Consider the following 27,668-nt stretch of genomic DNA (forward strand, 5'->3'; position numbering starts at 1 on the left):
ACAATCAAACAACAATGGTAAAGGGAAGAAAACTAACTTCTTTCTTGCTCCACATAATTTGGAAAGGTGTTCCTGTGCCAACGGCGACATGTTTACCCCAAGAACATGATGCAACTATACTGGATAGTGAATCCGTGTGACACCTTTCAGCTGCTCTCTCAAAACATTTAATTCGCCTCTGCATCTATAAAAATTATTTAGAGATGACGGCTGATACATGCACATTCATTTACTACTCTTTTTTTGGTCAAATTTTAAAGATGTTAGTAAAATAACCAAGGCATGGTTACCCTTTGTTTCCATCTTATGAACTGCAAATGACATTCACTATCTATAATTCCTTTCTAAATCATGGTAAAATAAAAGGAAAGATTAAATGCTCTTACATCAACTGAATATGCACTTCCGAACGGGAACTTAAGAAGCATGGCCCAAAGAAGCGGAGGGGACTGAAACATGAAGGCCACTGCAATACTCTGAAATAATGAATGAAATATTTATTAGCTTAAGAAGCATGGCCCAAAGAAACGGAGGGAACTGCACATGACCACCCACTTCCTTTCATTGATCATCCAAAAAAATGAAGATCAATCAGCTGATTAATAATCAAACTATTGTAATTATTAGTTTAAGTTACTGCTAAAATAGGATCAGCGATATAAACAGTTTTAAGTTGTGACCATGCCACTTGTGCAGTTTTTGACATCATGAATATCACCTTAACAACATAGTAGAGTAACTAACGTTTTCCAAATCAGAAGGGGCAAAAACTTAATTTGGTAGCTTAGCTAACACTAGTTATGCTATCATCTTAAAACAGTCACAATTTGGGGATTTGTTTATAAATGACAAAAAGGAATGGTGTTATTACAAATATGAAAACTAGAGGGAGCTTTGTCTTCTATTGCTAAAAGGAAGGGTTGTATATGCAAAAACCTCTAAAAAATATTTATCATATGAAATACAGAACCATGGTTGATCAAGGTTTAGCTAAGGATCAGCAACATTACTGCAATGCTTCTATGAGGGTTCTGCTCCATGCCCTTCTAAAGTTGGACTAAGATCTCTCTCCCCTTCTGTCAGCATCTGTTCAAGAACACTGGAGAAGAATCTTTTGACTAGTGAAATGTTCAGAATGCAACCAAGATACAGGTACATACAAGCTGGGCTAATCATGCATGTAAATTTTGTTGCGGAAATCATTTTCCACAGCTATAGTTGTGAATTGTAACTAATCCTTGCCATAACCGTCCTAAGAAATCAGAGTTTGGAGGACCCCTGACTCAACCTTTCCATAGTTGATCCTCACAAGTCACACCCGTGCTCACCAAAGAGCACACCCTTCAAAACCATATTATAAAGGACAGCTAGGCCTTAAAGATGATACACACCAGACGGCGTCTTGAAAGGTATCTAAAAACAGGAAGATTTATGAAAATATAAGAGGAAGTATGGATTCTTGCAACACCTCTTGATTACTTCTTTCCACTATGTACATTTGGAGATAGACAAGGCTGTCTAGTCTCAGTGACTCATGCACTGAGGATGTTTCTGAACTAGCATTATTGATTCGGGTTTGAGATCTCTTTGATGTCAGTCTCTTTTTCTTTTCTTTTTTCTTTTCTTTTTTTTCCATGTGTCATCACTTAATCAACGTGTTCACTATTTTTTCTACTTTGATTACTTGGGGGCTGTTTGGGGCGAGGGATTTTTGGCAGGGATTTGTGAAATCCATGGATTTCAAATCTCCCCTATTTATCGTTTGCAGGGATTGTCAAATCCGTGGATTTCCTAAATGCAAGCCTCCATAAATCCATGCCCCCTCTACTGTCTATCAAATGCAAGCCATTGCCCTCTCTGCTGTCTATCAAAGGCAAAAAGAAATAGAAAAAGAAAACTAGAAAATTTATGCATTTCAAAATTCGCTAATTAAACAGCAAATGTAACACGAAAATGCTGAAAATTTAGGCAAATGTAGCATGAAGATCGAAAGTTCTACAATTAAAAATATCAAACTATTACAAGTCAACCAAAGATCCAGCAAAACAGGAAAAAAGAAAAAAGAAAATCCAAACTGATTAGATTCGACTAGATGAGCAAAAAATGCAAGAAATTTTATAAAAATTTATAAATTCAAGGTCAAAAGAACCAGATCAAACAAGAACATCTGTTCAATCAAACTAAAATGAATCACCGAAAATTTACAGTAAAAATGTAAAAAAAAAAAAGAAAAAAAAAGGCCAAAAATACAAGATCAAGATCAAAACAACAAGATCAAGTAAATACAACCAAATTCCACTCAATCTAACTTCGAAATCAAATAGAATAGGGAAAAGAAAAGGATCGATACCTCTGCAACATAGGCGGCGAAAGCATTGCTGGCGAACGTTCCCGCGAACGAGATCTCGATCTTGGGCTTGAGATCAGACATGGGAGCTGAGCACTGGTGCCGGAGAATGCCGATCTGGTGTCGGAAAAAGCGATCGATGGGGCCGTTTGAATGTGGGCGCTCAATGGAAGATGAAAGACGGAAAAGAGGAAAGGAGGGAGAAGGGGCGCTCGATCGATTTGGGATAGATATGAAAATCCTCTTCCAAATAACATAGAATTTTAAAATCCGTATGAGTTTTCTACTAGATAATAACACAAAGTTTATTAACGGCCGTACATGTATGGGACCAATTTCTGGATGGTTAAGATTGTATTATATAATAAAAATATACAAATATTTACCATTTACAACTATACCGATTTTTTGGATGGTCTGGATAACTCTATAGCTTAGCCACTGTTGTTATAAACAAGTCACCACTATTTTATATAAAATACAAAACTCACAAAGAAAAACAAAAAAATGAAAACGTGAGGTCAAGCTTTGGATCTAGTATGGCTTTGTGGCCCCACCATGATCGATTTGTTTCATCCATGCCGTCCATCCATTTCTCAACATAATTTTATCATCGATCCTAAAAAATGAGCATGAACTAAAACTTGGGTTGACAACACAATGCGAAAACAATAGTAATTGGACAACCACCATTAAAAATCTAGCCCATCCATTACGTGTTGCCACTTGGATGAGGAGTCATACCAAGTTTTAGACCCATCCAAATTTAAGGTGGGGCCCCACCAAGTGCTTTTATATATTTTAGGCATGTCTTCACATGATTTTAGATGATATGGCCCATCAAAGTTCTGTATACGGCTAATTTATGGGATATCTTATAATTTAAAGGGGACCCATCAAATGCATGGTATTGATTTTTGACACACGTCATGGTGGGGCCCACCCAACTCGACCTCATGGAGAGTTCCCATGAGCTCGACGTATAGAACATTTTCTATATATATATATATATATATATATATATATATATATAATATAAAAACCTATAATGTATTTGTTATATCCACATCATCCATCCATTTTGAGATACCATTTTAAGTCAGGAGCAAAAGAATGAGACCGATAAGAATCAGTAGTAGACCCCACCACAAAAAACAATGGGAGGGTGATTCCCACCGTTGAAACTATCCTAAGACCCATCATAATGTTTATTTGAAATCTAATTGGTTCAAAACTATAAAAAAAAAAATTTTAAAATGGTTTGTGGGGCCATACATTATGGTGGGGCCCACACAACACTAACCACCAGCCATTGAATGGTCTAGGGGGAGTAGCCAATCTATTCCCATTATTTGTGGTGTGGTCCATTTAATCTTTGGATATAATTCATTTTTTAGATAATTCTATAAAATGATCTCGAAAAATGGATGAACGGTGTGTGTTGATCCCAAATTTTTGGTAAATTCAAAATTCAAGTGGACCATGCCACACAAAACAGTGTGGAGTAATGATTTCCACCGTTGATACCTTCCTTAGGCCCACAATAATGTTTATTTTCCATCCAACATGTTCATAATATCTAAAAGATATGAATGAAGCAAAAACACAAACATTAGCTTATCCAAAATTTCTATCAAATGCACGGTGTTGATGTTCGACACACATCATGATAGGCCCCACAAAACTTACTAACATTAATTCTTAGTCTCATGGTGTCAATAAGTTGGGTCACAAATTTGTCTAGAATATTTAACCCATTTTACATGTCTGGTCCATTCACTCTATCTTACTAATCATTACCCTTAAATTGACTAGTTACTCGCCCCAATCATGTTACATATGAGAAAGATATTGGGCAAATAAGATTGATCAACAATTTGAGTGAATTTTGATTTAAACATCTGAAGTTATTACTCTTCAATCTAGACTGATCGGATTGTCCAAAAATGGTTAAAGGTTGTTCATAATATCAAAAATATATGAATGAATAAAAAACACAAACATCAGCTTGATCCAAAACTTCTATGGCCTCCAAGAAATTTTAAATGGTAGAGGTTCAATCACACTATTTCTTGTGGTGTGGTTCGCTTAAGCTTTGGATATGATTCCTTTTTGTTCTTTAGACCTCAAATTATCTGTTAACATGGATGAATGGAGTGGATAGAATAAATAAATAACAGTGGACTCCACAGAGTTTACTCTGGTAAGGGTAACGAGTAACCCAAATGTAGTAGAGAAGGGTTTCCTTAAAACATTTATAATCATATATTGAGCCTGCCTAAATGTGATTCACATATCCAACCCACTCATTATGTGTGTCCCACTTGGATGAAGGATCAGACCAAGTTTCAACCGCATCCATGTCTGTATTAACTTATAAACAGATTGGATCTCAAATAAACATCGCGGCCGACCCTAAGAAGGTTTCAATAATGGGTGTCACTGTCCCAATCTTTTCTATGGTGGGTCCACTTGAACTTTGGATATGCCCCGTCAATCAGATGCACCATTCCATGGTAGGCCACAAGCTTAAAAATAAAGTCAATCCATGACTTGGGTGGGCCACACCACATACTATAGTTGAGAGAGTTACCCTCCCATTAAAACATTCATAATCATTTATTAGGCCCACCTAGATGTGGTTCATAGATCCAGCCCATTCATTATGTGTGTCCCGCTTGGATGAGGAATCAGACCAAGTTTCATACACATCCAAAACTCATGTGGGCCCCACCAAATACTTTTATATGTTTTAGGGATGTCTTCACATAGTTTTAGATGCCATGGCCCACCCAAGTCTCGTATATGACTGATTTTTGGACTTAAAGGGGACACATCAAATGCATGGTGTTGATGTTCTACACACATCATGGTGGGGCCCACACAGATTAACCTCATGGGAAGTTCCCATGAGGTGACCTTATAGTACTATTTCACTATTTAGGTAACTCCTTCATGGGTGTTACTCTAACCATGTAGGGCCCACCTTAATATATTTTATGTATATTGACATCGTCCATATATTTTTCCATCATATTTTAGGATATGATTTCAAATCACAAGAACTCAATAATCTCAGGTGTGCCATATCAATCAAAACAATGATAAATAACCATTAAAAACCTTTTGAAGGCTACAAAAGTTTTGGATCAATTTAATCTTTGTAGTTTTCCTTCACCTAGATCTCCTTTACATTGTCAACAAGTTGGATTGCAAATAAACATTACTAAAACCTTATGATGGGCTCTTTATAATTTTTAATGGCGAGGTACTATATTATCATTGTTTTCAATGGTGTGGTCCACTTAAGATTTAAATCTACACAATTTTTTATACCCGGCCTAAAAATGGGTTGGAGAAATGTATGGGCGGTAAGGATATACAACACATCATCAAAATCTCACTTTTGTTATCTAACTTTTCAATTTTTCTTGTCAAAATACAAAATTTAGTTTTCTTTTTTAAAAAATATATTTTTTTACATCATCAAAATCTAGTTTTGTCAATTTTTTCACAATTTTGTTTAATTTTTTTAATTTTCTTTTCCTAATATCATTTTTTTTAATCTCACTGTTGTTATATAGCTTTTCAATTTTTGTTGTCAAAATACAAAATCTAGTTTTCTTTTTTAAAAAATATATTTTTTACATATTATCAATTTTTTCACAATTTTGTTTAATTTTTTAAATTTTCTTTTTCAAAATATCATTTTTTTATCGAAATTTTTTTTTTCAAAATTATCAACATTATTCAAAGTTCTTAATTTTTTTAAAAAAAATCTAGATTTTTATAAAATTACAATTTTTTTTCAAAATTTAAATTTTTCTTAAACATTGTTAATTATTTTTCTAAGCTTCTTAAATATTTTTTTTTTTTCGAAATTTATAATTTTTTTGAGCTTTTTCATTTTTGACTTGAGCATTAGAGACGGCCTTTGACAGGGCTATAAGACGGTTTAAGACCATCTCTAATAGAGACAGTCTTTGACAGTCCCTAATAGAGACAGCTTAGGGCCGTCTCTAATAGAGACAGTCCTTGACCGTCTCTAATAGAGACAGTCTTTGACAGGGTTGTAAGACGGCTAAGGACCGTCTCTAATAGAGACGGTCTTTGACAGTCTCAGATTGTCAGTAAAAGACGGCCAACGACTGTCTCTAATATAGATGGCGAATGACCATCTCAGATGACCGCATATAAGACGGTCAAGGACCGTCTCTAATGAGGACGGCTAATGACCGTCTCAAATGACCCATATAAGACGGTCAACGACCGTCTTAAATGATTTGTGGACGTTCAAATTTTTAAGACAATATTAAAGACGGTTAGGGGCCGTCTAAAATTTTAGACGCGGTTTACGGCAGTCTCTAAAGCGTCTTTAAACCAAGCAATTTTAGAGACGGTTTAGAACCGTCTCTAAATCCGTCATTTTTTTCCATTTTTCACGTAGTGTCCTAGCCATTGATAGGAAGTCCCTTGAGGCTGCTTAGTTGATGAGGTAAGGTTGTCTTGGCTTAGAATTCCCAAGTCTCACAGAAAAACATTTCTAGTTTTGTCTCATTAACTGTGTTTTGTTATTCCTTTGGAATCCCTTTCTCTAATATTTTCCCATTGATTAGATGGTTTTAATCATGCAATAAGAGTGAGTTTTAAAAGGGAAATCAAAGGTGAATCCTATATAATGTAAGGTCTAAACCAACATGGATCGTCCATTTTTCAAGCCATTGGTTAGATGGTTAGCATCATCTGACCAAAGTAATTTTAAAGTAGGATGGACCAACATGATGGTTGATAAATAGGACCATATTCTATATAATAAATAGTCCCCAAATTTCTAGCTTTTGATAGGATGGCTAATATCCTCTATCAAAAAAAAAAAAAAAAAAAATTGATATGAATTTTCAATAGAGCCGTAGCCCACATGATTTATGGTCTAGATTGCTGATCAGACCTTTTATACAATAATAAATAGGAACATCCATTCCTGTGTATTAATCGGTAAGATGGTTGGGATCATTAGATCAGGAGTGATTTTACAAGCAAAGGGTAATCAAAGGCAGACCTGTTAGCTTTACGAAGCCTTGAGAGATGATTCAAACACTTGTACAAGACGGGAATAAAAACACACAGAAAAGCTCTCTGTATTGAAAAAGCTTTCAAGCTTGGTTTTTACTTTTTGTTTTTTTCCATATTGAACGTGGAGCACAACACCTCCTTACATAGTCACTGCCACTTATGTAAAATACTTAATATGCCGTCGTTAACTACATTTATTCTAACAGTTTCCAACGTTTGGAAATCCACCAGCCACATGTGGAAAGTAAAAATTTTAATGTAACCGTCCATTTGGTTTGGACGTTCCAACAAGACCAATGTCATGAATGATCCGAATCAATGGCTAGATCTGTTTTTAGTATAATCAATATGGACTGCTCATTTTCACAACGATTGATAATAGATTGGTTAGGATCATCCCATGACTTGACTTTTGAGGTCGATGAGCCCCACAGGATGGTCCCGGTTGGTGTAAGCTATATGGATTGTCCATTTTCAAGGACATTGATTAGAGGTGGATAGGGTAGTTTTTTCCCGGAGCCGATTGGCTGGCTATAGAGCTGGTGTGGATAAGTGTCGTGCGAAGACGAGACGCTCCTCGAGCTCTGAGTTGTACGAACGGTTCAAAGGAAATTAAAGGTGCAAGGCCCCACAATGATGTATTTATTATATCCACACTCTTCATCCATTTTTTGAAATCATTTTAGAGCATTAGATAAAAAATGAATCATATCCAAATCTCCAATGGACCACACCAAAAATAGCAGCGAGGATAATGATTTTCACTGTTAAAAAATTCGTAGGGCCCACCAAAACGTTTATTTTCCATCATATCTGTTAATAAGGTCACAAATACATGAATGAAGAGGAAAAACAAATTTCATATTGATCTGAAACTTTTGTGACCCCTGAAAGGGTTTCAATGGTAGACGTTCAATATTCCACTGCTTTTTGCAGTGTGGTCCGATTGAGCGTTATATCAGCTCGCAAAATAGATGGACGGTTTGGATATAACACATACCTCGTGATGGACCCACGGAACTTGCTGACGTCAATACACCATCTATATAGCTGGTGTGTGGTCCACCAGCCAATCCGCTTCCGTTTTTTCCACAGAAATGAGCAATCAAAGGTGGGATAATCATGGAGAATCCAAATCAATGAGATGACATTTTCCAATAGGAATAATGAAAATAGCCTATTTTTCCACTAACCAACAGCTGGAGCTGTCTTTGCAGTGATCGTCAAGTCATGGTCGGTTAAAGGCAATATATGTGATGGAGATGCTGTGACCCACCAAATTATGGTATTTATCAAGAAAAATCATAGTGCTCGTCAACACAATTTAAAACTCTTCTTACTCCCCGTCAAAACTCAATGTGTCACCAAAAATCCTTATTTCCACTAGGAAACATTAAGACAATTTTAAATTTTAATGCTCTTGAGTTTACCAAAAAAAAAAAAACCCCAAGTAATTTGCTCCTCTAAAACAAAATATCTAGGGCTCTCAACGGGTTAGGTTCTATAATACTCCTACCCAAGTCTTGCCAAGGTCTGTAGCACATGTGCTTGGGTTAACCAAGTTTGGGCCCTCATGAGCCTTGGGTCTTTACTCATGCTGATGTGCAGTGGTAGCCTATATATATATATTTGAACATGAGGTCATGAGTTTGAGTACCCATTACCATGGAAAATCACTAAGGTGCGAGTGCAGATGTATATGTGAAATGTGAGTGGAATGTAAAAAAAGAAAAAGAAAAAAGAAGAGCATGAACACCATGTCTTTTGAAGAATTGATATCTATTAAGTTTTGGATCCATGCTGTGAGTTGGATTTGAGGCAAATAAAAACATTCATATAGTAAATACGACTAGGTGGAAGGATTAGATCACACAGGTGCCACTTTGACACATGCATGGTATGTAAAGAGGCTTTTTTACTTCATTGTTAAAATAGTCAATATATATTTAATGCATATTTTAGTATTATAAAAACTAAGTTGACCTAACTCAACTCAGATAAAAAATGTAAGACCCGAACCAAGTTGCTAACGGGTCCAAAAGGAGATCTGCACCTGCTTAGCAGGTTTGGGTCCATTACACTGGCCAGTACAATTGACAACCCTACAAATATACCTCAGCATTACAAGTGGGCAGCTAAGTGGAGGTCCTAGGACGGGGCAACGTGGGTCTATGATCGGCAGCTAGGATCATCTGACCAGTTGGATTTTCCGTGGATACTCCTTTCCCAATAACCTTGCACCTGTATGACACGTGTATGAAGGTGAGTGTTTGATGACTTAGATACGACAGTCTAGCATAGGATACCTCCTCCACGAGAAAAAAATATCTGGCCTAGTCAATTTGTGTCGACCGCGATAAAGCAAATGCCACTTTCTTTGCGTGCAGTACACGGTGCGTATGCAGTACACGGTGCAATTTTTTTGACCAATCAGACTCCCAAGTGTGGAAAACTGAGACGGGTACAAGATCTAAGCCATTCAACAGGTAGGTCTATCGTGTGGATGCTGGGGATTCTACATGTACTTGCCCATCGCATGGGCCTGGTGCGAGGATCTCCTCTTCTGTCCATAGTAATGACGATGAGACCAGAATCACCTCGTTTTACACCGCTTGTACAACACCCATGTGATTGATGTAATGAAGTGTGACAGTAAAATCAGGCTTTGACAGTAAAATCAGGCTTTGATGACTTAGACAGGACAGTCTCTCTCGTTTAACACAGCTTGTACGAGACCCATGTGGTTGATGTAATGAGGTGTGACTGTACAACCACGCTTGGATGACTTACACAGGACAGCAAAAGAAAGTGACTGTGACACGACAGTCTAGTATAGGACACCTCGTAAGGAGAAAAATTAGCAGGTATAGTCAATTTATGTCAACCGAGACACAGTCATTGCCACAATTGCTCGGGAAACCAAACTATCCATCCGGTCGACGGCCATGACGAGGAAACCAAAATCACCTGTTAGACTGCACACTCGTTTTACACAGCTTGTACAACACCCAAGCTTCTTAGGCCCACTTCGTTGTATATGCAACATGCACTCTGTCTATCAAATTTTATCCTCAATTACTGTCTCTAGAGAACCACATGTCAGTTGGGCCACATCTCAGGAGAATAATGTGGATGGAATTTCAACCATAGGATTGTGTTCGAGGCCACTATATTGAGTATCTTTCATCATTCATCGAAATTGTCAATTAATTTTAAATCATGAGGTATGGAAGTAATGCTGATGGAATTCTCAGACAAGTCACACCTCACGAAACTATAGGTTTTAGGACTGATTTTACATTGATTCCATTGGTGTCGCAATTATCAATTTTCCATCGATCCGAGTACGTGCAGTTCCAATAATGGATCTCACCTGATGGATGGATTGGATTTTCCTATATGTATATTGGTACCCTGCAGATCCCATTGTTGTAAATGAATTTGGTCCATAAAAACGGTCTTAGGATATGCATATGCACGTTGAGGTTTGCTAAAGTACATCACAATATGTTACTGTAGAATACACAGTGACTTTAGCATTTGGATCCGGGTCCTCTTTTAATAATCAAAGCCGTTAATATTATGGATCTCACCTTGGATGAGTGATACATAAATATCAAAAGCTCATAGATTAGTCCTTTGATCATTGGGTCTTTCCTTTCAAACGTGGACCATCACTTAACTTTTAAATAACCAAACAGTTTTAATATTTCAGTCCTGGCCTGCCCTTTGGTTAACCTGAATCTGCATTATGGTCCATCATATAAACCGTTTCTAACATTTGAAAAGGACCCTGATTCAACTCAACTGATAAAGTCGCGATGTATCCCATTTGACTGCATTGGGTCCTTACTCTTGCTTGAGCCGAGGAGTTTCATCTCTCAGTCAAGGGTTCGAGTACTCATAGGTAGTAAAATTCCACTAGCGTGAGTGTGTAGGGGCGTGTGTGCGTGTGTTAAAAAAAAAAAAAAATCCAATTTTAGTGCATTGGGCCGTCTACGAACGCACGCAAGGTAGAAGGTGCGTGTAGCTATTTTGCTATAGGTGATGTGAGCTTTGCTACGCAACCGCGTGTACGGGAGCAGATTACGTCTGACCCCGGGCTGTGTGCGGGAGCAGGTCCTGTGCACGCGTGTACGGAAGCAGTTCATGTGCGCGGATCACGTGGAGGTCATGAGCTTTGCTACGTACCCGCGTGTACAGGAGCAGCTCATGTGCACGGGAGCAGATTACGTCTGACCCGGGGCCGTGTGAGCCACAGAAATAAAATCCACTCTGCCCACCTGTTTTGAAAAGGATATAATAGAATAAGATTCTAAAAATCAAGTAGATCTCAAACTCATGTCGGCCATACCACACAAAACAGTGGGGACCCAACACGGTGGGGACAAACAGATGCATGTGTAATCCACACCGTCCATCTGACATGTGTTGGGTGGGCTACCATGATGTGTGGGTTTGATCCGCACTGTCCAGTCTACTGGATGGTGGGACCCCCCCTTGATGTATGTTTTAGATCCATACGCTACATGTGGGACTACTATGATGTATGTTTTATATCCACGTGGTCCATCTGTGCGGGACCCTCTTGCTGACGTGCTGCAGCCCAGCGCATGGGAGCCACCATGATGTACGTGTCTTATCCCTACCATCCATTTGGACATGGGGCCATGTAAAACCATCTATTAGTGGCCCCACCAGCCACTTAATTGTTGTTTAATGTTAGCAGTTCAGTGGGTTCCACATGAGGTAGGTGTTATACCTACACTGTCCATTGGTACAGGACGAACCTATTATGTGCGCGCTATCCACCACCGTCCAGCAAGGGACGGTGGGGCCTTGATATGATGTATGTGCTTTGTTCATGCGTCCAGCATTTGGACGGTGGACCACCTTGATATGTGTATTATTATCAACACCATCTAGAGTGTTTGGACAGTGCTGGTAATGTTTGGACGGTGCTGGACAATGTTCGGACAATGTTGATGTACATGGACAATGTTTGGACAGTGCTGGTCACAGTAGTGAGCTATGTACCCCTATGATAGTGTACAATGATACACATGTTGCACCTGCCACTATTGAAATGATTTTAGATGTAATCCAAGCTCCCACCGTACATTCATGTGACCCCCGCGTGATGTACTTGTTTGATCCGAGTTGTCCATGTCATGCAACCCACTTTGATGTACATGAAGCCCATAAGTAAGGCTCATTGGGATATATCCGAGGCCCATGGGTCATGGCCCATTGAGATGTATTAATGGCCCATGTGCAGGACCCACCTGTTATGTATTTGAGGCCCATGTGCAAGGTTCGCATGTTATGTATGTTAAGCCCATGTGCAGGGCCTACCTGTTGTGTATTTATGGCCCTTTTTGACATGGCCCATTGAGTTATATATTACCCAATATGATGTATACCTGGCCCATGTGTCGAGGCCCGATGTGATGTATATGTGGCCCTTGTGTGAGGCCATGGGCCCACTATATGTTTGACTCTATATAGGCCACTGTTTGGGAGCAATGTTGGTTAAATGGCCACATTGATGGGCAATGATGGTTAAATGTCCACATTGTGACCTTTCCTTAGGCCTGGTTAGGCCCATTCTCATCATCCTCTAATGGGTTAACCCAAACGAATGGGCCCCATTTATATTGCTTGATCCATCATCGGTCGTCCATTTATGGACCCCATCTTGCGTCGAGATCGATTCTGATTTGTCAACGTCGATTCCGATTGTCGAGGCCAAGTATCGAGGCCGATTCCGATTTGTCGAGGCCGATTGTATAGGCTGATTTCAATTTGTCGAGGTCGATTGTATAAGCCGATTCCGATTGTCGATGCCGATTCCGATTTATCGAGGCTGATTGTATAGGACGATTCCGATTATCGAGGTCGAGTATCAAGGACGATTTCGATTTGTCGAAGCCGGTTGTATAGGCCGATTGTCGAGGTTGAGTATTGAGGCTGATTCCGATTGTCGAGGCCGATTCCGATTATCAAGGCCAATTGTTGAGACAATTTCGATTCCGATTGTCAAGGTCGAGTATCGAGTCTGATTCGGATTGTCGAGGCCGATTTCGATTTGTCGAGGCCAATTGTGTAGGCTGATTCCGATTGTCGAGGCCGAGTATCGAGGCTGATTCCGATTGTCAAGGCCAAGTATCGATACCGATTTCGATTTGTCAAGGCCGATTGTATAGGCCGATTCCGATTGTCGAGGTCGAGTATCGAGGCCGATTCCGATTGTCGAGGCCCAGTATCGAGACCGATTTCGATTTGTCAAGGCCGATTGTATAGGCTGATTCTGATTTGTCAAGGCCGATTGTATAGGTCGATTCCGATTGTCGAGGCCGATTGTTGAGATCGATTCCGATTCCGATTGTCGAGGCCGATTTCGATTCTAATTCCGATTATTGAGGCCGATTCCGATTGATGAGGACGATTGTCGAGGTCAATTATCGAGGCTGATTACGATTGTCGAGGACCGGATATCGAGGCCGATTGATGAGGCCCAATGTGATGTATATGCGGCCCGTATTTGAGGCCCATTATGGTGTGCTTTTGATCCGTGTTTGAGGCCCAATGTGATATATATGCGGCTCGTGTTTGAGGCCCGTTGTGATGTATATTCAGCCCGTGTTTAAGACCCAATGGGATATATATGAGGCCTATGTGATGAGGCCCATTGTGGTGCATTTAAGGGCTAGGCGATGAGGCCCGTTATGATGTATATTAGGCCCATGAGAGAGGCTCATTGTGATATGTATTAAGCTCTTGAGTGAGGCCCATGGTGTTGTATATTTAATCCTTGTGTGAGGTCATGAGTCCACTATATGTTAGGCTCTATGTGGGTCATTCCTTGGGGGCAGTGTTGGTTAAATGTACACATTGTCAAGGTTGATTATCGATGCCAATTATTGATATTGATTATGAGTATGTGACAGCATAGCATAATGATACATGCCCATACACATCATCTGCATGTTTGTTATGAGATGTGGTTGATCATTGCATATGTCATTTAGCATGTTGTTATGAGACCCCCTGATAGGTGGAGGTTATCTCACACGAGCGCACGGTCTGCGTAGGATTGATGCATGACTGGATTGTATGACTCACGTATCTTGCATTATGATTATTGTACGCCCTAGCGACATCAGGGTCGCAGCCTCCACAGGCATATCGTGAATGGCTAGACGGGACACCAAAAATTTGTTCTAGCATCGGGCTGCCATAGATGACCCTAGGTGAAAATTCTTAAACCCTCTTGGTACCAGATGATGCCCCAACGTCGAGACCGAGTAGATACATGAGCGCCCGAGTGCCAAATACCAGGAGGCCGCATCTCCCACTGTGTCGTGGTCGGTTTGGTGGGGGTGTGACCTTACCCGCCCAAGGGTAGGGAGCATAGCTAGGCTGAGTTTGACCAGCTCGTAAATGGGTCCGTTATTGATGTGCTGGATAAGTATTGACAGACTATTGGCCAGGCGGATAGTAAGGTTTCTTACACTCACTTGGACTGTGCTGCTGGGAGAGGGGCAGTGCCATTTGGAGTGTACTAAACCCTGGTGATGATCCCAGAGATGAACAATACTTATATGTGGACTTATTAAGTAGGAGTTATATGCTCATTCATTCATTCATTCACTATCCAATCGGGCTGGTGGTGCGCAACTATTTATTACATATACCTTCACAATGGCTTGGATTTCGGTTGGGGCGTGCGACTAACCTGAGATCAGTCGTTTACCACATTGAGTCTGACTATCCAAATTTAGGTATGAGATTGGTTTGGATAGAAGTCCCTTGTGATGGACCCTATAGCCTACGATATTACGTACTATCATCCCGACTTCACACTCCAGCATGATGATTCCATTCGCACCGCATATTACATTACATTCGCGGCATATGACATTTGGGTTACCCATATTTTTACATTTATATGGTTTAGATACGGCATTTGATATTTGACTCTTTATGACTCCTCATTTGTATAGTTGATATGTATTGCATATTCTGATATTGTTCCTCATTTATATAGTTGATCTGTATTGCGTATTTTGATATTGTTCCTCATTTGTATAGTTGATCTGTATTGTGTATTCTGATATTGTTTGACTCATGGACTTATCAGTATTTTTGCTTACTCTGATAACGTATGATTCATGACCTTGTGCCTATTTCGACACTGTATGATCATGTCATTGCGTTAAATACTTGGCACTTACCTTGTGCACACACTTACACCACCCTCTAAGCTTTCTATAAGCTTATGCACAATAGATGCGTGCAGGTAATGTTAGGTTGCAGCAGTGTTGAGCTTGGAGCGTGCAGCGGTCTTCTGAAGCTTGATTTTCGATTTATGTATTTCCCTTTCAGCATTGTACTCAAATGATTATATTAGTGGATATGTGATGATGATGTTGCCTTTGTGAATTGGGTAATCTTGTGGTTATGTTTATTACGAGATAAAGGTACAAAAAAAATAAATAAATAATCCTCCTTGTAGGATCCTAGGATCGGAATCTGGCGTATGGACGTTAGGAGCTGAGAATGGCGTACTACGGATTGCTTGCCTCCAAGTGCAGAGGTTCGTAAGTAATATCCTGTGAATACAGGGTCGATCCCACATGGAGATGAATTGCGAGAAGGAGAAAATCAAATGTAAAACAAACTAAGTAATAAAAACTAATATGATGATTTGATTTTAGGATTTTTGAATGGATGTAATTCAAATGAATTAAAACAACACTCAAGCTTCAAAGTTCCACACATAGGTTAATGTTTCAAAATCATGATGATTTGGATAACATAACTAGGATCTGAGCACTATGGTCATCCTAATCGGAAAATAAAACAGTTTAAATATTTTAAATAAATGATATAAAATATCAGAAAATCATGGATTTGCACCATTGATATATATTCTCAAGCGCCAGTGATTTTAAAAATTCAACATCAATGAGATAATGAAAATCAAAGGAATATGACAGGTTGAGAACCTCTTCTATCTAGGAAATCTGATTGATCTAGGGTAAGCCTATCCATCAATGTGGATCTCATATGATGGAAACATATGGATCTCACAAGAGGATAAAAAATAAAACCTAAACAATAGATAACATGCATACACTATTCTTTTCATCATTAAAACAATTAATTATCATAACTTAAAGAATTATTAAACCCATGTGCTTCCCTTCTAACTTGGGTTAGAAGGAACTTAGAAAAATATAATTAGAATAAAGAAAAAAAGCAACAAGAAAGAATAAATATCTAAAAACTTGTAAAGAAAAATAAATTAAAACTATAAAACTCTTTAAAATTCTTAGAATATGCTCTTGAATGTTTTGAATGATGCTTAGGAATGCCCTAGAAATCCCTATTTATAAGTAGGGAACTTCAATTTTCGTACAAAGTTGAAAAACTCTAGAAACCACCTCAAATATACACAATTTCCAAAAAAAATAGGCTTCTCACTGCACAGTTTATTTAAAATAGATTTTATGCTGCGCAGTTTCCAAAAATAGACTTCAAAGTTTCAGAATACACTTTTTCAGAACGATTCTGGATTCTTCACTTTAAATCTTCGATTCTCTTCATTTCTCACTTAGTTTTCTTGGATCATTGGCATGTGAATTCCTCCTAAGATCCATCCCTTGCCTTGGTGATTCTTGAGCATCAAATCCATGCTTTTAAAATTATTTTTCAATCTAAGCACTTAAATTCACATTGCACACCTATATGAGTAATATAGAATATTAAGCTGATTCATGTTCATAAAACCAAGATATAAATGAGGAAAATTATGTAATATTTGAGTCTCAACACCGATCTCTAGCGTCCTCGCACTTTCTCTCTTGATCTCTCTCTCTCTCTCTCTCTCTCTCTCTCTCTCTCTCTCTCTCTCTCTCTCCTCAGTCTCCCATCTTCTCTTTCTTCTTCTTCTACTTCTCATTCCTTCTCCTTTCTTTCTGCTGGAAGACATCCAGTAATGGACTTAGCAAAACTCAGTCAGACTCTCAAAGACTCGAATTGACTTAACTAATATGGGAGGTAGAAATGGTGCTTTTCCCTTTTCTCTTTTTGGCTTTCCTTCTCTAGAAAAGGTTGCCCTAAATGGGTTGGCTTTTATAGGTATCTCTAACCTCGTTCTAGACTTTTCGAATGCTAACTAATCACTAGATTAGTTAGTCGAGTCAGTTTTAAATCTAAACGTGGCACTAGCAATCTGATGATTCAAATTAAAATAACTTGCATGGATGTGATCTAGTTATTAGGATGGACGTTTGAGATGATGAGTCATTAGATAAATGACCCAGATCAGGGGATGGGGGCAACTAGAAGATGATGGGTTCCACAGCCAGTTGGAGAAGAAGAAGTAGCCAACCATGGCGATTTTCATCCTAGGGCCCCACCCAATGATCCACATTGTTTGGATGAGTCCAATTATCATTGTGGGACCCACTTTTTGGAGGAACTTGGCAAAAACCCAGTGGGTTTCAAGATTCTCAACCGCGGTTGTTAACTCATGTACCCATGAGTTTCTCCTGAGAACTGCAATTCTAGTGAGGTGCTCTTGTCGGTTGTCCTAGAATGGACTGCTAGGATACTTCGGAAAGCTTCTAGAAGTTATTGGGCAATCAAGATGGTGCCAACGTCAAAACAGGAAGATTCCCTTCGCACACGTCTCTTCCTTCACTAGGGAAAACCTAAAAGCGAGCAAGCCTTTGATGGCTGGAATTGCAGGAGTTGAAGGGCTGAGATTGAAGGACTTTTCTTCGTTCAGATTGCTAACCTGGTAAAAAGAAGAAGAAACGAAGCTTTCTATTTTTGGAAAACAACCGCACATAACTAATCTATGCTAGTGATCGTGTACATGTACACGTGCGCGATGTGTGGGAGGAGCTGGGTTTTGGTTGGATCTGAGAGTCGCGCTTGATGGACGGTACAAATCTAAGATTTGATCTTAGATGGTGGTCCACAATCGAAACGCCGAAAGACATTTTTTCAAATGCTGTTGTTTGCGGGAAAACTAAAGAAAGAGAGGAAGAGGAAAATCCTCTTTTCGGATTTTCGTTGGTTCAACGTCTTGTTGACTTGGACTACAGTCGTGCACGCACACCGTGGGTATGGGGCCCACATTGATGATCAGTGAGATCCACATCGTTAATCAGTTTCTGCTGGCCTTATTGAGACATCTGGCCAAATATGAAACAGATCCAAGGCTCAAGTGGCCCATATTGCTATAATTTTAGTATTTAATCATGGATTTTTAGTAATTTGACGGTCCGATTATATTCGAAAATGACCGTAAGTGGTTGCAAAGGTTTGTAGCTCCATTTGGTGAAAATTTTAATAATTATTTCTATGACTACCTGATTCTACATCTCAATTTGGTGAACGAATGCTCGTTTGAATGGCTGGATTGTTTTAGAACGGATTGTCAATGGTCCATGAATCCTTTGGAGTATTTAAACAAGTCTAATGGGTGATTTTGATTATTACACCCCTCATTGAATGATGTGAGGTCCTAGTCTAATGACTGATCTTAAATCCAATGACATATTTTTGACTTCAATATTCAGATTGGAACCCAAACATCAGGGTTTCCCAGGTTCCTGGTTCAATGTAAAGGAATTTCAATGATTGTTTTCAAATTATGATGGTTTGATGGTTGTCACCAATCGATTGATTCCCAGGTTCAGTATTGCGGGCTTGATGGACAATGGATCTGATGATGTGACGGTCCATCTTGAACATCAACAAATGGATGACTTGATCCATGGGTGAAGATTATTTCTAACCTTCAAATTTAAACTAAAATGAAGATGGCAGTTCCATAAGTTAAGTTAGTGGGTAACACCCGAGTATTAAAAGTACGAGTGTTACATCCGAGGACCTGTTCTACTAGTCGAAGAGCTCCATTCAACTAGTCTAATATGGTCTTCAACTAGTTGAAGATCTGAAAAATCCAAAGATTTGTTGTCTCTAGACTTCAAGCCGAATTTGCTTGGGCTGGTCGAAGATCAGCTTTCTACTAGTCGAACCAAAAATTCGACCGGTCGAATTTGCAACCAAAAATCAATTTTTCTTCAACTTAAATTAGGATTGGCTGAGAAAACACAGACTAGTCAAACCAGAATTGAGGCTGGTGGAATTCCAAGTAAATACAAGTGTAAAAGCCCATTTTAAATGATTTTTAAAAGTACCTAATCCTAAGGCCTTTTTTAGGGTTTTATACTACCTAAGATATGTGAAATATCTGACTTCTTTGTCTCGAACTTGATCACTGACTTCATCTTGACTTATGAGCTTAATCTTATACTGGAATATCAATTGATCTTTAGCTTGAATTTGAGCTTGATCTTTTCTTGATTCTTGTTGAGCTTGATCTTTTCTAGATTCTAGTTGAGCTTGATTTTCTCTTGATTCTTGTTGAGCTTGATAGGTTGTTTTGACTATACGAAATTTGACAACTAAAAGTGTGCTTTAATCATTTTAGCACTTACACCTAATAACCAACAGTTTATGGTGATTAGGATTGAATCGTTATTTCCACTAATTATGACCAGTATAGTGTACACGAGTTCAGGATCTACCCAAGTTTTAGGCACTTGTCTTATTTTAGTCCTGCAAAACAAATGGATAGAATGAATTTGTCACGGACATCTCCATGGGCTCCACACAGCCTCAGGCACAGAGGGACACATGCAATCATCTCCCGTTGTTGTTGTCGTACCAATATGAGAAAGGCTTTTATACGCTGACGATAGTTAATACTCATGCACCCAAAAATTGTAAAACCGGAGTATAAGTAACTAAGATCAAACATATCCAAATGTAGTGGATCATAACCTACACTAATTCAACTTATTTAGTTACCTCTTAGTGGATATTTGGAGTTTAAATGAAAGTCATTCAATGGTCTGAAATCAAAGGATAATATCCATTAATCAAAGGTTGTGATAATTCAATCAATCAAAATTTTAAGGATAAATTATCTACAATGAGCTAGTCTCATGTTTTGGACGGTTTAATTTGAGTTAATGCATACCACGTATACACGTTCTAGCTATTTGAGTATGGAAAGTCGCACTACAGCAAGGCATCCAATAAGTATTTCACTGGACTACCATGCTAACTTATCTACTCTCGAGTTGAGTCGCAACTCACCAGAGCCAGGAGTGAATTGGCTCGCCTCACCCCAGACAGGGGTGACTCATCTGATTGGGTCAGACTGAGTCCAAATCAACTCAGATGAGTCGTGTTTAACTCATCTGATTCATTTATTCATGGGCCAGAGTGCAAGTCAGGTCGAGACTTCCCAAGTGTTAAAAAGATTGGCCTTAGTAAGTAATTGAGCTAGGTAGGGGTCAAGCTCATTGTTCTTAATATCTGGTCAGGTCGGGCTAGCACTATTAATGTGCTTGGCGTTAGGTTGGTGTCGTCCCATATTTTGAATTGTTTGGGCTTGCAAAGCCTATGCCCAAACCACTGATAGCCCTAGGTCGAGCTTGGTCTACTACAAGCAACCCAGGCTAAAGTAATTAACCATGACCCTCCTAAGTCTTAAGCTCACTGAACAGGGCCCACTATATTACATGGCTTAGAAATGGAACAGGGTGGGATGCAAATTGCCTAAGAAAGTGTTAGACAGGAACTACTATGACTGGAGCTAGGCGAGACCCATAGTGATGTTGTTGGGGGACCACGAAAGAACACAAGTGAATCAAGTGAATTAATCCAATCGAACCAATCAAGCACAATGCAAACACACATATTTTAACGAATAAAAACCCTTATGGGAAAAAACCACAGTAAAAAGTGACAAATAATTACTATGAAGATAGCTTGAAGTGAGCCGTGTGGGGAATGTTAACCGGCTTTGCCTTATACATCCCATACTTGGTGAATACCTTTTTAAGGTATTCTTCATGAGATAACCAAAGCCTGCTACTCTTCCTGTCTTTATATGTATCAATGCCGAGAATCTTCTTTGCAGCCTCCAGACCTTTCATCTCAAATGTCCTTGATAACTGAATATTCAGTAAATTGATTTCAGATATGTTAGCGATCAACATACAATATTAGGATGATGAACTGGCCATCACTCAGTGTCTTGTAATAGACACAGTGATCATATTTACTCATCGTAAACTTCTGACTCACCATGAAAGAATCAAACTTTTTATACCAATGCTTAGGCAACTGTTTTAGGACATACAACATCCTCTTTAACATGCAAACCCTGTTCTCTGCCCCTTGTACTTCGTAGCCCTCCGGTTACTTCATGTAGATCTAATCTTCCAATTTGTCGTACAAAAATGCAGTCTTTATATCCATTTGTTCTAGCTTGAGATCATATTGGGTAATTAACGTCAACACGAATCTGATAGATACTTACTTCACAAGTAGCGTAAATATCTCTGTGAAGTCAATTTCTTCTCTCTAAGCATAACCTTTAGTTACCAACCTTGCTTTGTATCAATCATGTTTCTTCTTGAAGATCCACCTGAACCCAATCGCTTTGCGACCAACTCTAAGCTCTACTAGCTCTCACATTTTATTCTTGTACAGGGAGTCTATCTCATCATCTATCGCTGCTTTCTAATTTTCTGCATCAGGCTTTTCAAGAGCCTCCTAAAGAGTAGATGTGTCCCCCTCATCTGTAATGAGGGCATATGCGATATTTGAATTATCCATATATCTCGCCGGTAACCTACAATCTCGCGGTGGATTCCTTCTCACAGGTGGCTGCTCCAACTGTTCCTATAGCTTTGCCTGCGTATGTCTCTCCATGAGTAACATTTATGTTAACCTAAACGTCTATAACCAACTTTCTGGTTCTTATTATTCATTCTGTTCATTCTTACGGAATAAGGACCATTTATCGAATTTAATGTCTGATGATCTTCTATTTGACCTGGTCATATAGCCTATAGCCTTTCACACCACCACCATAACCAACAAAAATGTACTTGTCGGCTCTTTAGTCTTGTTTATCTCTCTCAACTGACAATACATGAGAGTAAGCTTCATAACCAAATACACACAATCCTGAGTAGTGTTCCTCTTGACCACTCATACTTCTTATGGAATTTTACAATCAATCGCCGTAGAAGGGGACCAATTCACCAAGTAACAAGCAGTGTTAACAGCCTCATTCCGTAGGTCCTTGCCCAACCCAACATTAGAAATCATGCATCATGCTTTTTCGAAGAGAGTCCGATTCATCCACTCATCCACACCGTTTTCCTCGGGTGTGTAGAGCATTGTGTTGTGCCTTATGATTCCTTTATCTTTACAATATTGATTAAATTCAGTTGAAGTAAATTCTCTACCGATATCTGTCCTTATAACTTTTACCTTTCACCTCGACTGCTTTTCCACCATCGGTTTCCATTGTTTGAAATTGGTCAAAACCTTGGATTTTATTTTACATGAATAAAACACATACATCATGGTGGGGCCATTGGATTTGCATATCAAATCCAGTCCATATGGTATATACAAACGTACAGGCCTTTGGCATGTTTAGGTGTCCACAAAATTGCAAGTGATCACATCCATGGTACGGGGAAAGATGCTTAGGCTGCGTTTGGATGCATCATAGGTTTGGATTGCAATAATTACTTGAACTGTCCCAATGATCCAATTGGTGGAAATCAAATGAATGAATGGGAATAAAACATCAACGGTCCAAATTCAACTAGAAAAACAAAATGATAAAGTTGGTTAAATCAACTCTAATTTCGATCAATTTTATATTGAACTAGGACCCAAGATTTGAATGGTCCAGATGGGAGAATATGGACACTTTGTACGGACGGTGAATGAGATACCAAAACTTAAAAATGGTCAATTATCACGTATCTGAGCGTGATTCGGCTTTTAAAATTTACTTTCTTATCTTAATCAAACAAATCGTGTGACCTACTCGAGTCCAAAATAAAGCTGTGGACTGCATATCTTCCGAGTCTGTAATGCTGACCTGGTGCAATGGAGCTGTTCAATTGGACTGTAGCCCACCTGCATGACCATAGCTGATCTCGATGTTTTAAGAACGGGACGAGAGGATCAATGATCCACGCGCATGTTCAAGGAATCTCACCTACACGCAACCACATGAGCCAAAGTGGCACGTGGACATGCTATCCTAGCCATCCATGGAATAGGATTACTATTTGGACGGTCTGGCGCGAATCTCATGCTATTCAGTTGTTCAAGTTGACTACACTTTACTAAAAAAATATATGGCTAAAAAACTTAAGCCTAGTTTTTAGGAAACAGCCTAACTTCTTCACCAGGGAAATTACATGATGGGGCCCACGTTATTTACGGCTTGGATCTTAAAATCTACACTGGAACATGCTAGTGCATGCACATCAACCTCAACTGCATTTTACATGCGTGGCGACCCTAGGAAACTCGTGGAGTTGGAAAGAGGTCTGCTACACCACACCTCCACCACAACCCACACTATTGGGATACGATTACTCGGGACAATAGGCTTTGAATCTTAGTCATGTTCCAATTATCTAAACAGTTTAGATTATAATTTAAAAAAAAAAAAAAAAAATACTTTGCACGGATAAATCTATTGCATTTTGTTTCAAAATTTATATATATATTAAAAAAAAAATCAAATGTTTTGGTTTCCCACTATATTTAAAATTTCTCTTGCTTTTGAGTAATTTAGTCCACGTCATATTTACTTAAAAAGTTTTCTTGTATATGAGATAGGCTTTTTGCCTCAGGACTTGGTCCCTATTCAGGGGTCATGTGAATTTTGGTCTTGTAGGAGACTATGCCAATATTTATAATCTATGTCATTGACCACATACGCGCGCGTGCCGAGCCGAACAGAGTCCAAGATTATACGCATATGTGATGGGTCGGGTTACGCTGTGGGTGTGTGCATGCGTGTGTGTGGGTACTCACGAAACTTTATCTGTGTGAGCATATACTCGTATTTGCATCTTTTCGTTTTGAACCAGAGATATGCGGCCAGTCGATTGGTCACACCTATTGGGTTTAAATCCAACGGACCAATCTTATTGAAAGGGTACTTAATGCACCACTTCGAAGTCTATATAAGTACTTCCATTCTGTGTTCAAAATCACAAAAATTTCTTTAATCTTGTAAGAACTTTTAAAAAAAATAAATAAATAAAATTTATAAATGTTAGTTCCTGAGTTCCTCACTAAGTTAACTTAGCACTTTCAGGGTTAAACTACAAGTGGTTTGAGCCTGCACCATCGGGACCGGGTTATAGTCGTTATATCTTGGAGGTCGATTGCTTTGGAAACTCGTTACAATTGAGACGTTGTCCAAAAGGAGCAAATTTGATTTCAAGCCGAGTGACTCACGTCATGCTTCGACTCAACTCTATAAGTCTTCTATCATAATTTTATTTTCTTTTTGGTTTTCAATTTTAAATAGTTTATTTGATTCAACCAAATATTTCAACAATTTTGAAATCGAATTTTTTGAATTAAATATACTATGGATACCATAACAGTTAATGCTTCCACTGAATTAGTCAAAATCAAATTATTCGTTGAACAACACTTTAAACGGTAGAAACAGAAGCTTATGTTCACATTGACCACCCTTTAAATTTCATACATATTGTTCGAATCATTTACTATAGATCTAGCAAATTAAACTGAAATAGTAGATAAAAATGATTACAAAAATTATATTTTAAACTCTTATTCTAACGAATTATATGATGTATATGCTTCTTATGACTCTGTTAAAGAAATATGGGTTGCTTTAAAAAAGAAATACGTTCTAGAATATGCAAGTGCTAAGAAACATGCAATCGCTAATTTCCTTCACTGATGAACCAAATACAACTACTGTAGTCAAATTTGGTATAAACATTAATCAGTAATTACAAAATTAGTTTAATGATGTTTACATTTTCATAGAAATTGTTTATTTTAAAAAAAAAGTTAAAATGATAGATATGGTAGTCATGACTAGGTTAGCTCTCCCAACACCTTTGTGATCGAAGATTCTGCACTTTTGTTTCTCTGGGAAACCGAAACGGGTTGCTTTCAAAAGTAGGATCATGACGGGAGCAACTCATCTTTTGAGAAAATCTACACAATTCAAACTGTTTCAAGGGAGTTCCAGCATTTCACTCTATCAAGGATTGTATATTCAGTTAAATTATAGATCGTTAAGTCTTTTCTTACCGTTTGAACTCATGTTTTTTTGGGCTGGCTTTCTTTTGTTCTTTTAGAAACTTTAACTTAAATTAACTCACTCTTAACCTCTGTAGTACCTTTTTTTTTTTTTTTACATATACCCACACCCGGGGCACTTACACACACCCACACCACATGCACTCAATCACATAATCTCAGTATTTAAACACATGATCTACCACTAAGCCATAAAGCTGGACCCAACCGTTAGAACACTTGTCTCTATTGAACGTTGCCAAACCATCTAACTCGATTTTCTCTGGTCTTATAACCTATTGGCTCACGACATGAGCCTATCCGTGTTAGGACATGAGCCTAAAAAGCCAAGCCAACCCAAAACTCAAGCAATAGATCATTGAAACCTCCCGCTTGATGTTTATATTCAATTAGATCCATTTCTTATGTGATTCCCACCGGGATGAAGGGAAAAACTAAAAATCAGCCTGATAAAAGACTTATGGTGGCCTTGAAAGGTTTCAGTGGTAGGCATCTTCATCCCCACCTTTTCTTGTGGTGTGGCCTACTTAGGTTTTGGATCGGTCTTATTTCGGCTGACTTCCAAACATGAGCTGTACAAATGATGGATGGAGTGGATGCCACACACGCAACCAAGTAGACCCATGGAGCATTTTGGTGCACCCGCTTCCTACAACAGAAATTCATGTCCCATATTTTTTATAAGTTGGGGCCATCTTAATTTGCCCCAATGAGAGGCCGAAGAAGGTTACCATTTAAGAGAGCAACCATTGCGTTTTGTTTCTCGAGACATTTCGCATACAACCATTGGTTGTAAACTTTATAATACAATGCTTCCTTTTCTGCTAATGTGTCATTTGTTTGTCACATCTAAGCCGTGCAAATGGTGGGAGACATCGTGAAATCTTTAGAGGCTAAAAGAAGGATGGCCCATTCATCATGCAGGCTACACCATCGGAATCAGTGGAAAGCAAGTAGTCTGACCCAATGAACAAGTGTGACCTACCTGATGAGTGGATTTTGCTTCAGTTACTTTGCATGACCCACCATTTTCACAGCAAAGATTTCCCATACCTCGTTAAAAATGATGTATGTTAAACGTTGTATGTACAGTTGTACACGAACCGGGCTAGCCCGATTAACTTGCTCGACTCAGCCCGAAAAAGCTCGACTCGGCTCGACCTGGAACTGAGTTCGGATCAGGACCGGCCATTTTCTTCGGCCCGAAATTGAGTTCGGGCCGAGTTCGGATAGGTTCCAGTTTGGGGCAACTCGGCCCAAAACCCGACTCGACTTGGCCCGACTCGGCGTATGTGTGTGTGTGTGTGTGTGTGTGTGTGTGTGTATCATAAATTCTTACCTAGTTATCCTAACTATTTACAGCAATCCAGGCCGTCCAATCATAGGTCCCTTTGTAGATGGAGCAAAGTCCCAAAAATCTATAACAAAAGCCCTTCCCAAAAATTAAGGCCGTTTAAGTTACCTACCAAAGCTCTTCCCATGGAGTAGATGGATAAGACTCAAAAAATCAAGGTCGTCCAAATCGTGGGTCCGAAACTGCCCGAACTCACCCGATTGCTGACTGGGCTGGGTTCGGGCTGGACACGTTGGCATGGTGATCTGGCCGGGCCGGGTTGAGCCCAGTTCGACTTGGTTCGGCCCGATGTACACCCCTAGTTGTATGTGTACATTTCACTTGTTAATGGGGAGGGTTTGAATTATTTATTTTCTTGCTTTTTTAACTTCCAAATATTTTGGCTTGAAGACAATCAATAGAAGGGTTTGGATCTTACAATTTTAAAGATTTTTAGGACATCTCCCATCCACTGTTCATGATACTTGATGGACCGTCTTGATCATCCAACCACGGCTCAGCAGTTACAGAATCATGCACGTGCTGTTGAGCAGGAGCTACTATGAGGTCTTTCTCATGAAATCGGACTGCGGACTGAGTTTTTTTTTTTTTTTTTTGGTTAGCTTGTTACACCCATGTCATTACACACACCCCACGTTAGCCACGTAAGATCTTATGATACTGAGT

At 39.0% G+C, this 27,668-nt stretch overlaps 1 protein-coding gene across 1 annotated transcript; it reads right to left on the minus strand.

The window, feature by feature from the left end:
- Nucleotides 1-26,699, minus strand: LOC131219929 (uncharacterized). The gene is made up of 5 exons (XM_058214914.1): nucleotides 26,634-26,699; nucleotides 21,349-21,468; nucleotides 2,351-2,590; nucleotides 387-476; nucleotides 1-178 (listed from the first exon to the last, which is right to left on the minus strand). The coding sequence occupies exons 1-5, from the start codon at nucleotides 26,697-26,699 to the stop codon at nucleotides 5-7; spliced, it is 690 nt and encodes a 229-aa protein (XP_058070897.1). The 3' UTR covers nucleotides 1-4.
- Between the last annotated feature and the right edge of the window lie 969 nt (nucleotides 26,700-27,668).

The sequence above is a fragment of the Magnolia sinica genome, chromosome 12 (assembly GCF_029962835.1).
Source record: "Magnolia sinica isolate HGM2019 chromosome 12, MsV1, whole genome shotgun sequence".
Classification (NCBI taxonomy): Eukaryota; Viridiplantae; Streptophyta; class Magnoliopsida; order Magnoliales; family Magnoliaceae; genus Magnolia; species Magnolia sinica.

Bases quoted from the DNA above. Each gene is read 5' to 3' on its own strand.
- LOC131219929 (XM_058214914.1), bottom strand. From the start codon at position 26,699: ATGGGAAATCTTTGCTGTGAAAATGGTGGGTCATGCAAAGTAACTGAA. The intron at 21,469-26,633 runs GTAGGTCACACT...CTGAATATTCAG, and splicing joins AAGCAAAATCCACTCATCAG to TTATCAAGGACATTTGAGAT. The intron at 179-386 runs GTAAGAGCATTT...TTATAGATGCAG, and splicing joins GAAGTGCATATTCAGTTGAT to AGGCGAATTAAATGTTTTGA.